Source organism: Capsella rubella, unplaced genomic scaffold (genome assembly GCF_000375325.1).
Source record: "Capsella rubella cultivar Monte Gargano unplaced genomic scaffold, Caprub1_0 scaffold_3, whole genome shotgun sequence".
NCBI classification, from domain to species: Eukaryota; Viridiplantae; Streptophyta; class Magnoliopsida; order Brassicales; family Brassicaceae; genus Capsella; species Capsella rubella.
The window spans coordinates 12,473,343-12,491,145 of record NW_006238921.1 but is presented as its reverse complement, the minus strand read 5'-3'; the positions used below and the strand labels follow the sequence as shown (position 1 = coordinate 12,491,145).

General features: G+C 33.8%; 3 protein-coding genes and 1 pseudogene across 3 annotated transcripts; 2 read left to right on the top strand and 2 right to left on the bottom strand.

Annotated features, from left to right (window-relative positions):
• Positions 1-3,559: 3,559 nt before the first annotated feature.
• On the bottom strand, positions 3,560-5,138 carry LOC17891527 (putative F-box protein At3g44060). Its single transcript, XM_023786165.1, has 4 exons — positions 4,611-5,138; positions 4,379-4,521; positions 3,710-3,831; positions 3,560-3,603 (listed from the first exon to the last, which is right to left on the bottom strand). The coding sequence occupies exons 1-4, from the start codon at positions 5,136-5,138 to the stop codon at positions 3,560-3,562; spliced, it is 837 nt and encodes a 278-aa protein (XP_023641933.1).
• Positions 5,139-5,153: 15 nt separating this feature from the next.
• LOC17890641 lies at positions 5,154-12,078 on the top strand (annotated as a pseudogene).
• LOC17893278 lies at positions 7,372-8,610 on the top strand. Its single transcript, XM_006298347.2, has 2 exons — positions 7,372-7,919; positions 8,232-8,610. The coding sequence occupies exons 1-2, from the start codon at positions 7,424-7,426 to the stop codon at positions 8,480-8,482; spliced, it is 747 nt and encodes a 248-aa protein (XP_006298409.1). The 5' UTR covers positions 7,372-7,423; the 3' UTR covers positions 8,483-8,610.
• A 699-nt stretch (positions 12,079-12,777) lies between the features above and the next one.
• On the bottom strand, positions 12,778-13,978 carry LOC17893111 (putative F-box protein At4g09790). Its single transcript, XM_023786164.1, is given in 2 exon segments — positions 12,778-13,761; positions 13,763-13,978. Coding segments are annotated over 2 exon segments (1,200 nt in total).
• Positions 13,979-17,803: the final 3,825 nt, after the last annotated feature.

Sequence of the window (17,803 nt, the reverse complement as noted above, 5' to 3'; positions counted from 1 at the left end):
ACCACCACCTCTTAGACTACATGATGCTGATACTGGTATTAGCTTCCTTCCCTCTCCTATATAATATAGAATGAAGAGAAAACACAAAATTGATATAAATGGTATAGTTAAATTTAGTGTAGGATCCTTTTTACTTGTAATCCAAACTAAACCAAAATCGAAATTGTTGCAACAATTGAACCAATTGTTTTTTCGATTGATATTAAAAAAGAACAATAAACAAACAAAACCGATAATGAAATCAACAATTTTAAAATTTTGATTTCTTTGAAACTTACTAAATTCAAGATTCAACTTGTTCATCTATTGTTTCCAAACATAATACATATACATATGAAAAAAAAAAAAAAAAAAGGAGAAACAAGAAGTATTGATAAAGACCGTTGACACGCCATGGATGTAGTAACTCCTGCTGAGAAGCAAAAACACAGTTCATGCGCAAAGAGGCCAAGAGAGACAGTAAAAGCAAGAAGACTATTCCAAAACTCTTCTTTAACTCTTTTTTTTTTGCTCTATTTGTTTATTTGCTAAACTGTTGAATCTTATTATTTTATTTATCCCTTTGGGAATAGCTTAAATTCAACGAATGAACCAAAAAAATCAAACACAAAACAAAACTTTTACTTGGCCACTCAATTAGTCAACAAAAGACATATATAGACTTTATAGTCAACTCACAAGGTTCATAAAAGTTAGACCTTTTTTTTTTCTTTTTTTTTGCCTTCAGACTTTTTCTTTGTAGACAAAAAGTTTAAAGGATCTGATGTTACAAAAGATGTTGTAGTTATATATTTTCCAATTGAAATTTCATATGATATTAGTATTACAAATCAATAAATTTATACCAAATATTTTTTTTAAAGAAAATTGATTTTTAATGTGTTTAAATGATGCATTATTTTTGACTACACATATACAATACACAAGAATTATTGTAAATTTTGAAAAAAACTAAAAGTTGAAAAAAATAAAAAAAAAATATATTAAAAAAATGAGTAAATTACAAGCAAAACATATGCAAACATTAAAAAATGACTAAATAATTAAAGGATAAAATCAATTATTTGTTGGTTAGTGAGGAAGAATGAGTCTTTTACTACTATAACATCTTTGTTGAAATAATTACAATATGGACATTGATTTCAGATTAGAATATTTTGTGATTAACGCATCAATCTTGGAGCCGCTAGAAGTACTTCTTTCACAATGCTCGCATAGATGTGGAGCTTGAAAAAATGAAATCTCTTTGTTTATGGTGTTTATGGTCCACAGTTCGATCTTCGTCCTGAAGTTTGTGTTGATGGATGTTTCTGCTGTGTGGTTTCACATGAACACATACCACAAATGGGTGGAGGAGTGTCTCTTTGGTTATCTAAATATGATGACTGTTTCTGAGAAAATGATGACTTTGGTTTGCAGATTCTCCGATTAAATAATGGGTGTATTGGCAAACTAGTACATTTTTAAAACATAATTATAAAAGTAGTACATTTACTATTCATAATTAGTAAAATAGCACAATTTTACTATTTCAGATATCTGTACAGACAGACAACTGTACGATAACATATTACTATACATAAAATATTTGTACAAAGAGAAAAAACTACAAAGAAACATATTTACACATAAACAAATATACATATATAGTCCAGCAAATATTTGTACACATACAATTATACGTATATATAGACCGATATACGGATGATTTTCCGTACATCGACAAACACAACTGTACATAAGGATAGTTGGACGTATCAAAATTTGTTTGAAAATATTTGAAATTATTAAAAATAAATGCATATCAAATTATAAAGAAAAATATAGATTTTTATGTAACTGAAATTTTATAGAAAACAAATAATTTTGATGAATATTTTAGTTATTAGATTTAAGGGGTTTTTTAATAGTGTCTAAATAGTGTACAAATAGTAAAAATGTATTAGTTTGCTAATAATGAATAGTGAATGTACTACTTCTATAATTATGTTTCAAAAATGTACTAAAAATCCAATTAATCCAAAAATAATACGTCAAAATTTTGTTGACATATGAATAATAGTAAGCCCACTTTTACTTACAAAACATAATGAGGTAAACTTTAAATAAAAAGGGAAAAGGCTAATTTGACCCTAAATAACTCTTAAATTTTTTGGGTTAAATGAGTTCTTTTGGTGTCCAAAATATCCTTATATCTTTTGATAAGAATTAAAAAAAAATAGCCTTCATTTATTTTTCGGGGAATTTCAAAAATACCCCTTTTCCAATACCACTTTTTAAAAATACCTCTCTTTCTAATTTTATCAAAAAGTCACAGTAAAAAAATTGAAATTTATCAAAAAAATATGTATAAACTTATATTTATAGACACAAATACCTTTTAAAAATCATATAAAAAGCTTATAAAAACTTTGTAAACCTTTTAAAAACCTTATAAAAACCATATAAATGCCGTTTAGAACCTTTTAAAACCTTCTAAATATTTGGATTTAGTCTCCCAGTAGTAATGATGATCTTGATGTACCTTATCAACCATATAAAAGTTTATAATTTTTCATATTTGAAAAAGGGTATTTTTGAAAATGAATAATAAAGAGGGGTATTTTTAAAAAGGGGTAGAACAAAAAGGGTATTTCTAAAAAATTCTCTTTATTTTTGGTAATTTCCAGATCAATTTCTTTTTGTAAAGTCTACAGTTCAGTTATAGCAGATTTGTTGTGGTTTGGCGGATTTTGTTGTGGTTTGGCGGATTTGGTTTTCGTTACAGATTTGCTGTGACTGAGTTGTTTTTCTTGACGGATTTATTTTAGTATGTTACCACATATTAATATTTGAAGCCATATTTATTTTCTGTGACAGACTTATTGTCGAGGTAACCACAGATTTTTAAACTATATGACATATTTTTGACATTGTAGTGGTTACAGTTTTATCACTTTATGTAGGCAACAACAAATATCCAACACATAAGTACTGTAAATGGTTCTATACACATTAATCCATGAGATAAATATTGATAATTTTGTAATTTATACATTATAATAAAAAATTAAAATTCAATTTAAAGTTTTATATATTTTTTTTATTACTATTAGTTTGAATACAGTTGTGAATTTAAAACAATTGCAAGGCTACATCTCTTTATGATAAATCTCGGTTATTACTACTAGTTAAAAAATCCCAATAGTCATTTTCTTATTCGCGCCTTAATATTCGTAGTTATAAGGCAATTTAGCCAAAAAAAACCACAAATTATTTAAGCTACGACGATATAACTACGAATATTAAAGTGTAGCCGCAAAAATTCAAACTGCTATACGGATTATGTTTACTAATGTGTTTATAGTATTATATTTTGAAAATATATATATATATATACTTTTGACTGTTTTTTTTTTGGTGTCCTTTTTGCTATCTTAACATCCACAGTTTTTCTCTCTATTCATACATATTTTTCCTAGAGAGGTTAATGAATTTTGTAACTCATTTGAACGTTGTGTTTCTCTATTATAATCTTTCTTTTGAAACTGAGATTATTAACTTAATTTCCCTCATGGATTTAGGTAAAGCGTTCATTAACCTTTACATATGCCACTATACATCCTAATGTAAAAAACGAAAAAGCACCCAAAAGAAACTAATCCAAAAAGGAACCTAATTAGAAACTCCTTGAGTCTGAGCTTGGGTTTGGACACCTCGATGATTGTACCTGATACCGTGTTTCGTTCCAGTATCTTGATCTTGGATGAAAGTTTCCAAAGATACTTCCTGAGTTGCATCTGTTTTGGGTCATCCGGTGCAACAACATAAACTTTCACAACTTCAAGGCATTTCATTTTCAGTAAGAAATGGCTAATGTGTTTCAGCTCGTTTCCACTTCCTTGATACTGCATGATACTTAGAGTCTTTACTTGGTTATTACTAGGAACGCGAATCCCTGCAAACCGGTTTTTGTTTATGTGTGTAGCGATGCATGTTGAAGTATAATCATATCTCGTGTCTATCACATTTACATAAGTTAGTTACTTGTTCAAGAGACACAAGTTGTCTTGTTTTATAGTTGTGTCTTTTAGATTAAGAGTCATGTCTCTTTGTTATTACATAGTCACAATTGTTCACTTGTATAAATAGAGAACGTGTATTGTCTCTCTAACATAACAAGTTTCAGTTTAATAAAAATTTAGTTTCATTCTTGTCTTCTTCACAAGAGAAGAGACAAAAGGTCTCTTGCTCTGTTTTTTCTTCTTCTCTCAATATTCCAACAATGGAGACCCTAAAGCATCAGGATGAGAGACTACTTTAATTAATGTCATGCATAAGTCATATATATATATATATATATATATCAATATATGTAAAGTGAGAATGGCTTCATACCGAGAGAACCAGAGTTTTTAGGTTCGGGGAATGCTCTAGAAAAAGTGGCAGAAGCACTCTCAAGCTTCTTTTATCACTCGGAAACACTAACTCAAGGAGGTTGTTGAACAATGGTAGTCCACCTTTGCAGCATACTGAAATAACCTGAAATAATAAACAAAAAGAATGTTTTTTTTTTTTTTTTCTTGTTTCTAACCAAAAGATGATGAGACCATACAATACTAAAAACTGACCTCAACAGCAGAAGAGGTCAAGTGCAAGGTCTTGACGTTGCGTATCCCACTGATTAGACCCGTCACATCCCCGTAAACAAGTTTACTTGCATTGTAATCTCTTGCGATATTAAGGTCAGCTTTGGAAAGTGAATCAAAATTACAATGTAGAGGCTCAAGCCGAGCATAATCGGAGTAATAGAGGTCGATAAGACTCGGTGTGTCAAGTGAAAGAATGCTAGAGGAACAAAAATAAGTACTGCGCTTATAGGTAACTGAGAGTCTCTTAATGGTTTTGCTTGATATCTTCTCTCCTTTTAAAAGATTGTCTTGATGTATGATTAAAACCTCAAGTACAGGGCAAGCAGCAAGAAACACACTAGATAACTTACCACCCGTAAAGGAAACTAAATCAAGAACGAGAACCTTTAGTGCTGGTAGATATGTATCCGAAGGAAAACTTGAGATGCCTAGTTTTTTCCCTAATGACAGCTTAACCAATGTTGTGCTAGTGAACACTTTGGTTGGGAGATCTCTGTCCCACAGCATAGTTTCGAAGCAAATATGGAGCTCGGAGACACCTTGTTCTATGGCATTACATATCCTGCGGTCAAGAACAAGCCTTCCATGTCCTATTCTCAAATTATTTAGTTTAGAGAAACAAAGCCTTTCATTAATCTTTAGTGAGAACTTCTTTATACGGTTACCCCCCTTGCAAAGCCAATGTTGTATATACACAAAATGTCTATAACTCTTCGGTTTACTCGTTTCGGGGTGAAAAAAGATGGAATCATCACAATCAAGACTAGGACTATAAGCAAATAGAGTCCTCCACCTTTTGGACAAAAGAGAGGTTGAAGCAGCTTGCTTCGTCGGAAGGAAGGACAAGATTTGGATAAGAAGATCATCTGGAAGACAGTCCATTGAAGTAGTTATAGAGATAGACTCCGTCTTTAGTGGTACCTAAGAGATGAAATTACGAACTACAAAGTCATCTACCAATTAATAATATATTTTAAATACAGAGAATGTTGGAGAGACTTTACAAGACTATAGAAAAACTAATCAACAATATTACAGAAAACTCTCCAGCAATCCTTTAGAATATTTCATTTACATACAATCTATGATTTTACTGCAGTCATCTAAACACCATATAACTCATAAACCAATAACACACCCTTAATCTCTAAATCATTGGTTGACATATATTTAGAGTTGAAAAAATAAAAAAATTCATTTTGTTTTAATGCTATGAGATATATATTGTAAACTTTAAATACTTGATACATATCAAAAATCTTGTTGATTAAGTTATATGTCTGGATAATATAATTTTATTATGTAAAGGTTGATTTTCAACCAAACCAAACCTAAATTCGGAAACTTAATAAAAATGAAAACCAAAAGAATATTTAGGCTAAACCATAACAAAATAAAATCATTAATAAATTATTACTAATTAATTTTTATCTACATATGCATGGTTATAAACGTTCATATCTGGGTTAGATGTTTAAAAAACGTTCAAATATGGTTTGATATAAATTAAATAATGTTTAATTTTTCTTTTAGATTTTCTTTTACTATATATTATTATATAATTTTAATTTATAATATTATATGTTATATTTTCCTAAACCGCTTAAAATGCCTAAACCCGCCTAGTTCATCACTACCTACATAACACCTAACCATCTCTTGAACATTGCTTTTAAAGCTTAGTTCAAAATGTGTCACTATGTTTTTTGTTTCAAGAGGGTCAAATTTTGATCTTAATAGGTGTTTGGATAAGCTGAGTTGATCTACTTTGTTTAAATTGTCTTTGTATTTTTAGGTATGAGTACTAGAGCTTGTGTTGTTGATGTGCTTTTTTGCTTTGTTGAAATTGTCTTCGTAATTTACTTTAGTAACTTAACGTTTTATGCAAGTTGAATGTGTTTAGACCTTTTATGTTAAATCATCTTATCGTCACTAAAACGTAACTAGGACGACAAATTAATACTGAACTTTTATGTTATGATTCGTCAACGTTAATTAGTTCAAGTAGCAACTAAACCTAAAAGCAAATAAGTTTATTTCCCACGTTGATAAAGCATTGACTTACTTAGTCAACGTTCGTCCACTAAACAAGTCCAATGCATTTTTTTCTTATGAATCTCTCATTTTATTTTGGTTTCTCACTTCTATTCACTTTTTAACATATTTTATCATCGGCTAAAATTTAAACATTTACGGCTGTATCTTAGATATATCACTACAAGAGAACATGACGACGAAATCTTACGAAATGTCCTACAAAATATTTGGTAGGATATATTTTCTACCATAAATCTACTATTATTTTACGAAAAATTAAAGTGGTAGGAAATAAATAAAATTTTAGAAATCACATGTTATCCAACTTGTAAATCTTTTTCTTTGTTTTAAAATAAGCCAAAATCACTCAAACTTTAATAATAAAACTAAACTAAATCTCACAAAATCAATAATCATTTAAATAAAAATCTAATAAATCAACCAAAATATCCTTAAAACTTACTTAAATCTCTTAAAAACCTTAAATATACAAATACCACCAAATATTACAAAGTTCCAATACACCTCCCTTACTAGGTTTTTCACTTATGTAAATGAATGTAACATTATTTACTTTTATAATAAAATATATTAAAGAAAAAGGTAACTAAAAATCTCATGTTTTCGGTAGTTTGGCACCATCTCTATCATATTTCCTCCTCCTATAAATACCAATCTCTATACTTTCAAAGAACACCAACACAATCACATATCATATAAACTAACAATTCATTAGAAAACAGAAAAAAAAAAGGATGGTACACTCTCGTTTTCTAAACCTTGTTTTAGTCCTAGTGACTATTGCTTCCATATTCACCACATTTGCTGAGGCCAATAGGGGATTTGGCTGGGGTTGGGGTGGGGGCTCCAACTATTCAAGTGGTTCAGGTTCAAACTCGAAGTCCGGATGGGGTTGGGGCTGGGGTCATGGCTCCAACAGTTCAAGTGGTTCAGGTTCAACCCCAAGGTCAGGCTGGGGTTGGGGTTGGGGTTGGGGAGGGATTCCCAACAACACACACAACTCCGGATCTCCTGGCTCGGGTTGGGGACGGATTCCCAACAACACACACAACTCAGGATCTCGCGGCTCGGGTTGGGGCTGGGGCTATGGAGGTCATTCAAAAACCTTTAATGCCACCTACAATGGACCAAGACAGATCATAGTTGGTGGAGACAAAGAGTGGACTTACGGTTTCAATTACTCCGACTGGGCTTCCAAGACTGCTCCCTTCTTTCTCAATGACAAACTTGGTGAGTCATTTTTATTTTTAAAACTATCCCATATTTTTTAGGAATTGCATATACTTTTTAGCAGTAAATAGGCCAACCTGGGCTAGACCACTCTATTTTTGGGGCGGATAAATAAGTTCGCAGCAAATGCTTTTTTAATACTTTTTATCGATCCTAACCGTTTTAACTACCAAATTTCGTTTAGTAACAGTGTAGATAAACCAATAATAATGTCACACACACACAAAAGTGTTTAGTAATGAAGTAGTTATGATCAATATATCAATTTTTGACCCCAAAAAAGTATTAACGATATGATTCATCCGAGTGCAGTGTTCAAATACAACCCACCAGCTCCATTCACGCACAGCGTCTACTTGCTTCCTGACCCATCAAGTTTCGAAAAGTGCGACCTAAAGAAAGGCAAAATGATTGCGTCCCCGAAGCAAGGGAGTGGAAATGGCTTTGAGCTTGTTCTAACACAGATGAAGCCTTACTACATTGCGTGCGGCGAACACGAAGGTGCACACTGCAACAATGGTACCATGAAGTTCACCGTCATGCCCATGCTCCCTCGTTGGTAATTTGGTGATAAATCCAAATCCAAATCCAAATCCAAACGTTAGGTTTTAATTTCGTTGTTGTGTCGTCAATAAAATGAGATTAATCATTATTTATGTGTGTTAGTAACATATTCACGTTTTGTTTTGGATTGTGGTTTTGAGATCACCAAATTGTTTTTATATTACCATTTTTGTGGTAAAATATAACAAATTTTAATAATTTCTTAAAAATGCGTTAAATAAGCCCATTAATATATGTTAAGAATGCGTTAATGCGTTAAATAAGCCCATTAATATATTTTCCTACCGACTACAAAAAACTTGGGAATATAAAATTGGTAGCTAGGTTTCTTCTCTAGGTTCTTAATAAGTTTTTTATTAATAACAAATCTCTTTCTTCGTTGGATCGGCAAAGCATAATGAAATCATTATCTCTCATATCGATTAATGATGATATCATCCTCGAGATATTGTCGAGACTGCCTTCAAAGTCAGTGGCTAAGTTTCGTTGCGTCATGCGTGTCGAAGCTATGGGCATCGATGTTATGTAGTCCATATTTCAAGGAGTTGTTCTTGACCAGTTCCTTAGCTAAGCCACGTCTCTTATTCGCCTTCGTAGAAAAGGGTGAAAAAAGCATATACAGCCAATACGGCCAAGAAACCTCAGAAGATGTGTGGCGCTTCTTCTCGTTGCCTCAACTTGTGAATCCATACGAGAATTCGTCGTCTTCAAGTCTTGTAGCCTCCGCCGACTTTCATGTGATCTTCTCTCCAGAAAAACTAATGATCTTTCATTCTTATGACCAAAGATATTTTTCATGTGGCTACGTCTCTGGCTTGTTCTATATCCATGGTTATAGAAACCAAGGTAGTCCTCTGATATGTAACCCGGCCCATCACAGGACGGTATGCTATCTTACCTTATCGGTATACTTACAGTAAGGCGTATATCTTTTTTGGGTTTGACCCGATTGACAAACAACATAAGGTATTGTACATGGCTTATCCGTTTGGTCCTGGTCGTCATAGAATTCTTACAATTGGATCTGGAGATATGAGTTGGAGAAAGATTAGTTGTTCCTTACGACATGAAGCTAAGAGTGATGGGGTATGCATCAATGGGGTTTTGTATTACTTATGCGACACGTCGAGTTGTATGCATGATAGTCCCAATGATGTAAAGTCGGATTATGTGATAGTTTGCTTTCATGTTAGGTCTGAAAAATTCACCTTTATTGACGTAGAAATGTTTTGCCGATTGATAAACTATAAGGGAAAATTAGCTGTGATTTATGGGGAGTATGATGTCGACTTTTATAAGTCTTGTGGCAGGGAGAATCTCGACGAGTTTTTGGAGAATACTTTCGACTATGATCTGAGTAATGAGTTGCATGTGTGGGTTCTAGAAGATGTTGAAAAACAAGAATGGTTGAAATATGGCTGCACTTGGACCGATGAACTAATCTGTCGTCGTCACGTTTCTTTCACTGGAGCAACCGCCTCGGGTGAAATAGTGTTTTCAATGCGCAAGTATACACCTTATTACCCGTTTTATGTTTTCTATTTCAATCTCCAAAGGAACACTCTCCAACGTGTTGAAATCCAAGGTTTTGGTGAAAGGCTTACGAAACCTTGTATTGTTCGCACTTTTGCAAACCACATAGAGGATCTTAATGTTAATGATTTAGAATTGCTCAAGTCGGTCCATCCTCCACTGGGATATGAAGAACCAGAATATGAAGAAGATGAAGAAGAATAAGAAGAAGAAGAGCTATTATGAAGAAGACTACAAAGAAGAATATGAAGGAGGAGAAGATAGAGACAATGATTGGAGTTATTCCGAATTTATCAGTAAGACAATGTACCCTTTTTATTTTCGATAAAGTGTAAGTTTTATTCCAAATCTAATTAAGTGTTCGTCATTGAAACTAATGCTTGAAGTGTTTAATTGGTTTCCAATTGTTGAGCTTTTGTTTTTCTCCTTGCTAAATACCGAGTACAACTTTTTGCGGTTTTAATGTTAATAGTTCGATATAAACACAATAAATATTATAATAATATATTTTCATAACTGAGTTTTTTTTTTGTCGGCAACCAAGCTTGGGACACACGTTGTTATGAACTTAGGGTACATTATGAGCTGTGTGCTCCATAGTATGTCCTAAACCTTTATCAACAACATTTGGAAAAGAAAAGTGCATTACACAAGAATTGGAAGTTTTAATACTTGGCTAAAATAAACTAATCACTTGATTTTGATAAGCTTGGTTTCAACTTAGGTGATGTTGAATTTTCTACTTGTTTTTCAGGGCAAGTTGCAGCAAATTTACCTCTCCTATGATATCTATAACATGTCGGTTGATTTAAATTTGAAAAATTAGAAGACTTACTTTGATGTTTCCTTGCGGTTCAAACAATGTTGTTGAACTTGGTGTTAAAGAGTGTGAACTGCAGCTTGTGGACGTTCCTTGGCTTTCTTGGAAGTCATGTGGCTCTTGTTATGCTCTGCTTCCACTCTCTTTGATGGCCGAAAACCATCTCTCCTCAGGCTGGTCGTTGTTTGCTTTACTTGGGGCTGAAACAACGTTGTTGCGGTTGAATCTTGTTGAACCCTCTTGGAGCAATGGTTCATTCTATATTGAGAAAGCAACATGATGAAGAGAAATTGGATGTGACTGGAGAAAAGAGCATTATTCCAAAAACTGAACCTTCTACTTCCAATGTGATTACAGAAAAGAACAGTGTACATGAAAATGAATGTTCGTCTTCTACTACTTCTAAGCCCTCCAACATGAATCAACAAAAAGAGATGAAAGCTTGTCATCCAAAGTTTCCGTGGAACCTGTATATTTTCAACAGTTCTCTTAAGCTTACAGCAGAAGAAATACTTACATTTGAAGCTGGGAATATGAGGTGGAGAAGATTAAGTTGTTCCTTACGGCATGAAATTAAGAGTGATGGGGTATGCATCAATGGTATTTTGTATTACTTAGGCGACACGTCGGGTTGTGTTCATGTTAATCATGATGATGTAACATCGGATTATGTGATAGTTTGTTTTGATGTTAGGTCTGAGAAATTCACCTTTATTGACGTAGAAAGGTTTTGTCGATTGATAAACTATAAAGGCAAATTAGCTGTGATTTATTGGGAGGATGATGTCGACATTTATGCGATTTCTTATGAGGAGGATCTCTACGAGTATTTCGAGAAAACTTTCAATGATGATACCACTAATGAGTTGCATGTTTGGGTTCTAGAGGATGTTGAAAAACAGGAATGGTCGAAATACCTACACATGGACCGATGACAAATTCTTCCGTCGTCATCATGTTTCTATCGCTGGAGCGACGGCTTCGGGTGAAATAGTGTTTTCGATGCACAAGTACACATCTAAACAACCTTTTTATGTTTTCTATTTCAATTCCGAAAAGAAGACTCTCAACCGTGCTGAAATCCAAGGCTTTGGTGAAGCGTTTACGAAACCTTGTAGTGTCCGCACCTTTGTAAACCATATGGAGGATCTTAGTGTTAATGATTTAGAACTACTCAAGTCATTCCATCCTCCATTGGTGGATTCAGAAGTTGAAGAAGAATCATATTATCAATCAAATTGAGAAGGGACAAGGAATGATTGGAGTTAGCTGCAAGCAATGTGCATGTCTCTTTGTCTATGTACTCTCTAATCTATGCGTTCTTTTCTTTTTTCTTTTTTTTCTGTCAACCTTAATCATCTATTCATTTATGCTCTTTATTCTTAGCGACAGAGGAGTCGCTGGATGTCGCTTAGTTTTTTTGTCGCCAGTTAAAACATCAACCAGAACACATAACTAACGATATCACCGGCGACTATTTCCAGCGACAATAATCAACTTCATCATTATATTAATGTCTTTGTCGTCTGTCGCTGTAACTGCGACTTACATACAAACAGGGCCAAAGTAAGTTTTATATCAAATCTTAAGTGTTAGTCATTGAAATCGATGTTTGTAAGTATTTTATACAAACTCTTCTCTCTTATCTCTTATCTCAATTCACAATACAATCACAAACTCTTGACAAAGTTGGAGTTACAGTTCTCCAAACTCATCTTCTAAGAACATAAAACGTAGGCAATGTCCCAAATTCAAAAATATCCTTAATTTTCAATCTTCCCAAAACAAAACAAATTTTATACCAAGTACAACACAACTTGAAAGCAAAAAAAAAACTCATGTCATTAGCAAAAACTGTTTTATTAAGCAAATAAAAACAAATTTATCTGGTTTAAAACCTTGAATAGTAAAGAAACAAATGATGATACAATAAACTTACTACTAATAATCTCGTTCTTTCCTTTTGCCTCGTGCACCTTGCTGGATCTTCACCGAACTAGGAGAATACGAGCACACGAGAGGTTTACGTCTTGTAAGATCTAAGACTTGTTGGTTTTGTCTATTATTCTCTCCATTTATGTATCCAAGATCCACTTCTTTGTAATATCCTTTCTCACCAATGAAGTAAGCTATGTCGTTGATCTCCTTTTGGTCCTTATCGAACACTACAGCCATTTTTTTCTCCTCGTCAATGAAGAAACTCCCAGCGTCCACAGCAAACACATAATCCTGACCAGTGTGTGGTACCATATCCACTTGTAAGAACAACACCTTGTTCCATGACACAGCATCAGGCTCAATCTTATTAGTAACCCATATCTCCATCATACATGTATCCCCCTGATATAACACAGCAAGCTGCTCTTCTCTAACACTAGATAGAGCCACGGTTTCTCCACTGTAAGAGTGAAACGGCAGAGGCAGACGCGGTCCAAATCTCTCGTTTGTAAAATCAAAACATATCAAGAAATCTTTGATCTCTTCAGCCAATACCAATCCAAAATCTTCAATCTTATCTGTAGCAAAAAAGTAAGTATTACCCTTTAATGTCACGCCACGTTGATAAGAATTCATCTCCCAGTCAGGAGTGACATCAAGAACCTTCCAAGAACTAGACTTCAAATCAAAAATCTCGTACTCTATAACACCACTTTGGATATCATCTATAAACCTCAAGATTTTTTGGTTTTCAAAGCTTTTCCCATCATATCCAAGAGCGTACAAGTCAAGTTTGTGGAAAGCATTCCTCGGCTCGATCCACCTAGTTTGTCCCAAATACGGGTTCCATACCACAAGCCTAGTCTTGTCTTTAGTCACGCATAAGAGTAAGCCATTGCAGTGAAAAACTTGTGATATCTCCACTTGATCTGAACTGTTTAAGCTAGTAAGCTTACCTATTCCCTTCAAGAACTCGTCTTCCTCTCCTTGTAAATTTTACGCTCATTAACGAAACCCTAGTTTCAGAATTCATTATTAACTGCCTTGGAGCAGCTTTATCAATGAGCATCTTTGCAAAGCTTGGATCTTTGGATATAGTGTTCCACCTTTTGCATGTAAATCTCACTCTTCTCATACATGTTAATGGAACCTTGGATAGTATCGTCGCTACCAAATCTCGTGGAAGATCAGATATCTTCGTCATTGCTTTTTGAGATGATCTCAATAATGGCTTTTTAGGATTATTATCTTCCCACACTCTTGTTTTTATAACCAAAGAGGTTTTACCATTTTCCTTTTCTCTGTTTTACGTTTTAGTTAAATTTCCATAATATAACAAGTCGGCGTAGTAACAATTTGGGGTTGTTGTTAAAAAAAAAAGGAATATACGGTAGACCTAGGATACCTTGCGGTGCACGTTAACAAATTGGGAAAAAATAGGAAACACTACACCAAATCATGCACGCTCTGTCAATGGGCCTATAATCTTATTGGGTCACAGCTTGAAGCCCAACTAATCTCCTAGCTTTAAACGACGTCATTGTCGTTGTGGTGGCTCTTGTGCTAATCATGGTAGCTAATAAGACATAGAGTATTCGTTCATTCAATCTCAACCGGTTTGAGCCATTTAGATAATGGACCATGTTTCGTGGCCCATATAGTTAGGTTATTTGACCAAGTAGATTCATGCATATACAGTAAAACCTCTATAAATTAATACTCGATAAATTAATAATCTCTATAAATTAATAAATTTCTCCGGTCCCAAGTTGGGACCAGTGTAATTTTAGATATATTTCGATAAAATAATAAGATAATAATTTTTTTGAAAATCCTTTGTAAATATATGGTCCCAATAATATTATAAATTAATAATTAGGTAAAATTTTCAAAATATATGTATATATAGACACATTAGTTTTTGTTAGAGTTTATTTCTAATATTTTACTATATCAAAAATTGTTAGCATTCTCTTTCAAGACATAATAATTATTATTTTCTTTGTAATTGATTATATAAAATACTAATTATCATGATTAAATCTCATTTTTAAATATTTTTCTGAAAAACTTTCAAATTAGGAAAATCTCTCTATAAATTAATAATTATTAATTTATCGATAAATTAATACATCTATAAATTAATATATTTTCATGGTCCCAACATTATTAATTTATAGAGGTTTACTGTATATAGAGAGAGACATGTTACGAACATCAATCTAAAGTAATTAGGGTTTTGGTTTGATCTCTGGTTGCCGTTTGGGAAACTCTTATGTCTCCTTCATCTCTTTCTCATATAGTTTCTGCTAAACTGATTGACACAAACAATATATCTACCAATTGACATGTACATTGAAGCATTGATTTGAACACATCAATAGGTATCAAAGCTTCTATCATGAAGCTCTGATACCAACTGATGGGATCAGATCAAAGCTTTAAGGTAGAAGTCAATTTGGCAGAAAAAGATGTAACTAGTTTCTACAATATATTGATTTTGCCCATTCAACTTCATAATATTTTCATCAAAGAATTGTTTTTATTGCTATTGTTTTCATCTTATTGTTCTATACTAGTGTATGAGGTTTTGAACAAGGAACATTTTCTTTGCCTTGGCATAAAAGAAGAAAATTATGTGAAACCTCTGCTGATTTTGCAGCTTCAATTATACTCATTACTCACTATGTAACAGAGACAATGTTGACTCCAAAAACTAGGGGTGGGCATTTCGGTTTAAGTTTGGGTTCGGTTTGGTTTATTCGATTCTATCAAAACATTAACCATACTCAACCAAAGTTAGTGTTAGGTTTTAAGAACCATCAAAGCCTCAAGCTTTCTCTGACTTGTCAAGAAACCAAGATCTTTTAACAGAGCAAAACATATAACTGAGAAGAAGAAGATAGAAACAGAGCAAAAGGAAAGAGAAGAGGAGCACACAAAGAAGTTTGTTTACCCAGTTCACTTCCACAAAGGGATAGCTACGTCTGGGCCGAGACTCTCCTCGGAATCCACTAGAACAAGCAAGTTACAAAATACAAGAGAGAATCCCTCTGAGAAAGAGACTCACACTTGAGCTCTCTTCTCTGTATCTCCTCTGTTTTTCACTCTCAAGAGAAACACCAAAGCTTACACCTTTAATGGCTATCTCTCATACTTGCTTACATCTCTCACATTGTGGCTTTCTCACACACTTCTCTTCTGGCCGCTTGGCTGCGACACACTTTATGTGCCTTAGGTTAGTGCTTATAAAGAGACACTCCTTAGACCTAATGTTTCTGCTGGATCCACAAATGGACAAACGATCCTTCTTGGACAGCAACTGCAAAGACACCTTGTGGTCCCAAAAGCCATATCCAACCAGAGTTAATTTACTTTAACTCTAGTTACCATCTTGTTTGCCTTTGTGTAGCACTTGTGTAGTTGATAAACCTTGTTCATCAAGTTCTCATCCTCACAAATCTCCACCTGAGAACATGATGATCAAGACCAAACAACCTGCACATACTTGAGATAGAGAGAATGCCTTCTAAGCAGTTTAAACACCATAAATCTGCTTGCTTCTTCCTGCATCAAACTTACATTTAATACACCTTCGCTGTAACGGTTAACCCCGCTGAACGAACCTGAGCCATCAACACTTTAGAACCTTTTAACACCAGTTCTAAAACCTGCAAATTCTTAAAGGCTCTGCATATTTCACCTTAATGCAGACCAAACGCCCAGCAAATTGATTTCTTTCCAAGACCTTCAACACTTCAACGCCAAACTGAGTTGTGAAAAAATAACCAGCCTGAAACACACACACTTGTGCTTTGGCTTAACTCTTATTGACCTCTTCATGTCTTTATAATCTTGATACCAACCAATCAGCAAATTCCATTAACAAGTTCAAGTTTCAATCAAACCTGTTAAATAACAACAGAATTCTTCATAAGCTCCACCACTTATGACTTTCAAGTCAATCAGTATCCTCTGCAGCTTCCGTTCATACCACAGAACCGTTATAGTGACTGAAAAAAAAAAAAACCAATTTACCTTCTGCAAAACTTGATTCTCTTGCTATAGTTTCTTAGGATTTACTCATGCGCATTGAGATCAAAATCCTTTGAATTCACTTGAATCAAATGCAGAAAAACTGAATCATCTTTGCTTCAGACTTGAAGCTCTTGATTCACCATGTAGAAAGTCTCACTAACCGGTTAAATATCCAGTATAACCTGAGACTGAACCTTTTCTACAACAATCTGTTTCACACATTCTGGACTTGAACATAAACCTTGTTCAATCCCTTTGTTAAAACAAACTCATCACCAGCAGATTTTAAGCACTACCAGCAACCTTTACATGTCTCATATCAACAACTCCTTGTGATAACCCTGAGACAAACATGTACAGCTCCTTCCACACCAAATCTAGAACCCTGATGCTTTCATGCTGTAATTTCAATCTGCTATGCATTGACTTGCATGCAAACTCCACCAAAACTTAGTACCATCATCACTGACAATTTTCAGACTCTAACTAGAGCCTTTGTCTTCTTTATGACTCTTTGATGCTTGAAAATTACTCACTTGACTAACTTGCAAGTGATTCTTCCCTGAGAAGATACTTACATAACTCCTCCTCTTAGAGCTTCTTTTCATATTCTTGAAGTAATCAACCTTGAGACAATTCCTGTATCGCACTTGTCTCTTTCAGTTTCTTCTTCTAAGATTCTCACTGAATCACTTCAATAACTAGCTCTTAATAAATTTCCAGAAATCTGTAACCCTTTTTTCAAGGAACTTGCAACTCTTTCAAGAGAAAAAACTTGCAGCTTGATTTCTTACTCCTTGTTAACAACCAGTTCTAAACCAAATCTGTAAGAATCATTTTCAACTCAGATTATAACCGTTGAACTTGTTGATAACCACCTGTTCTTGGTTTTCCTTCCCTTGTGATAAACTGAACTTCCATGAATCTTAACCAACAGATTTAAGCAGCTTTTAGACTAACCCGTTGAGCTCAATATCCAAGACAACCTCCA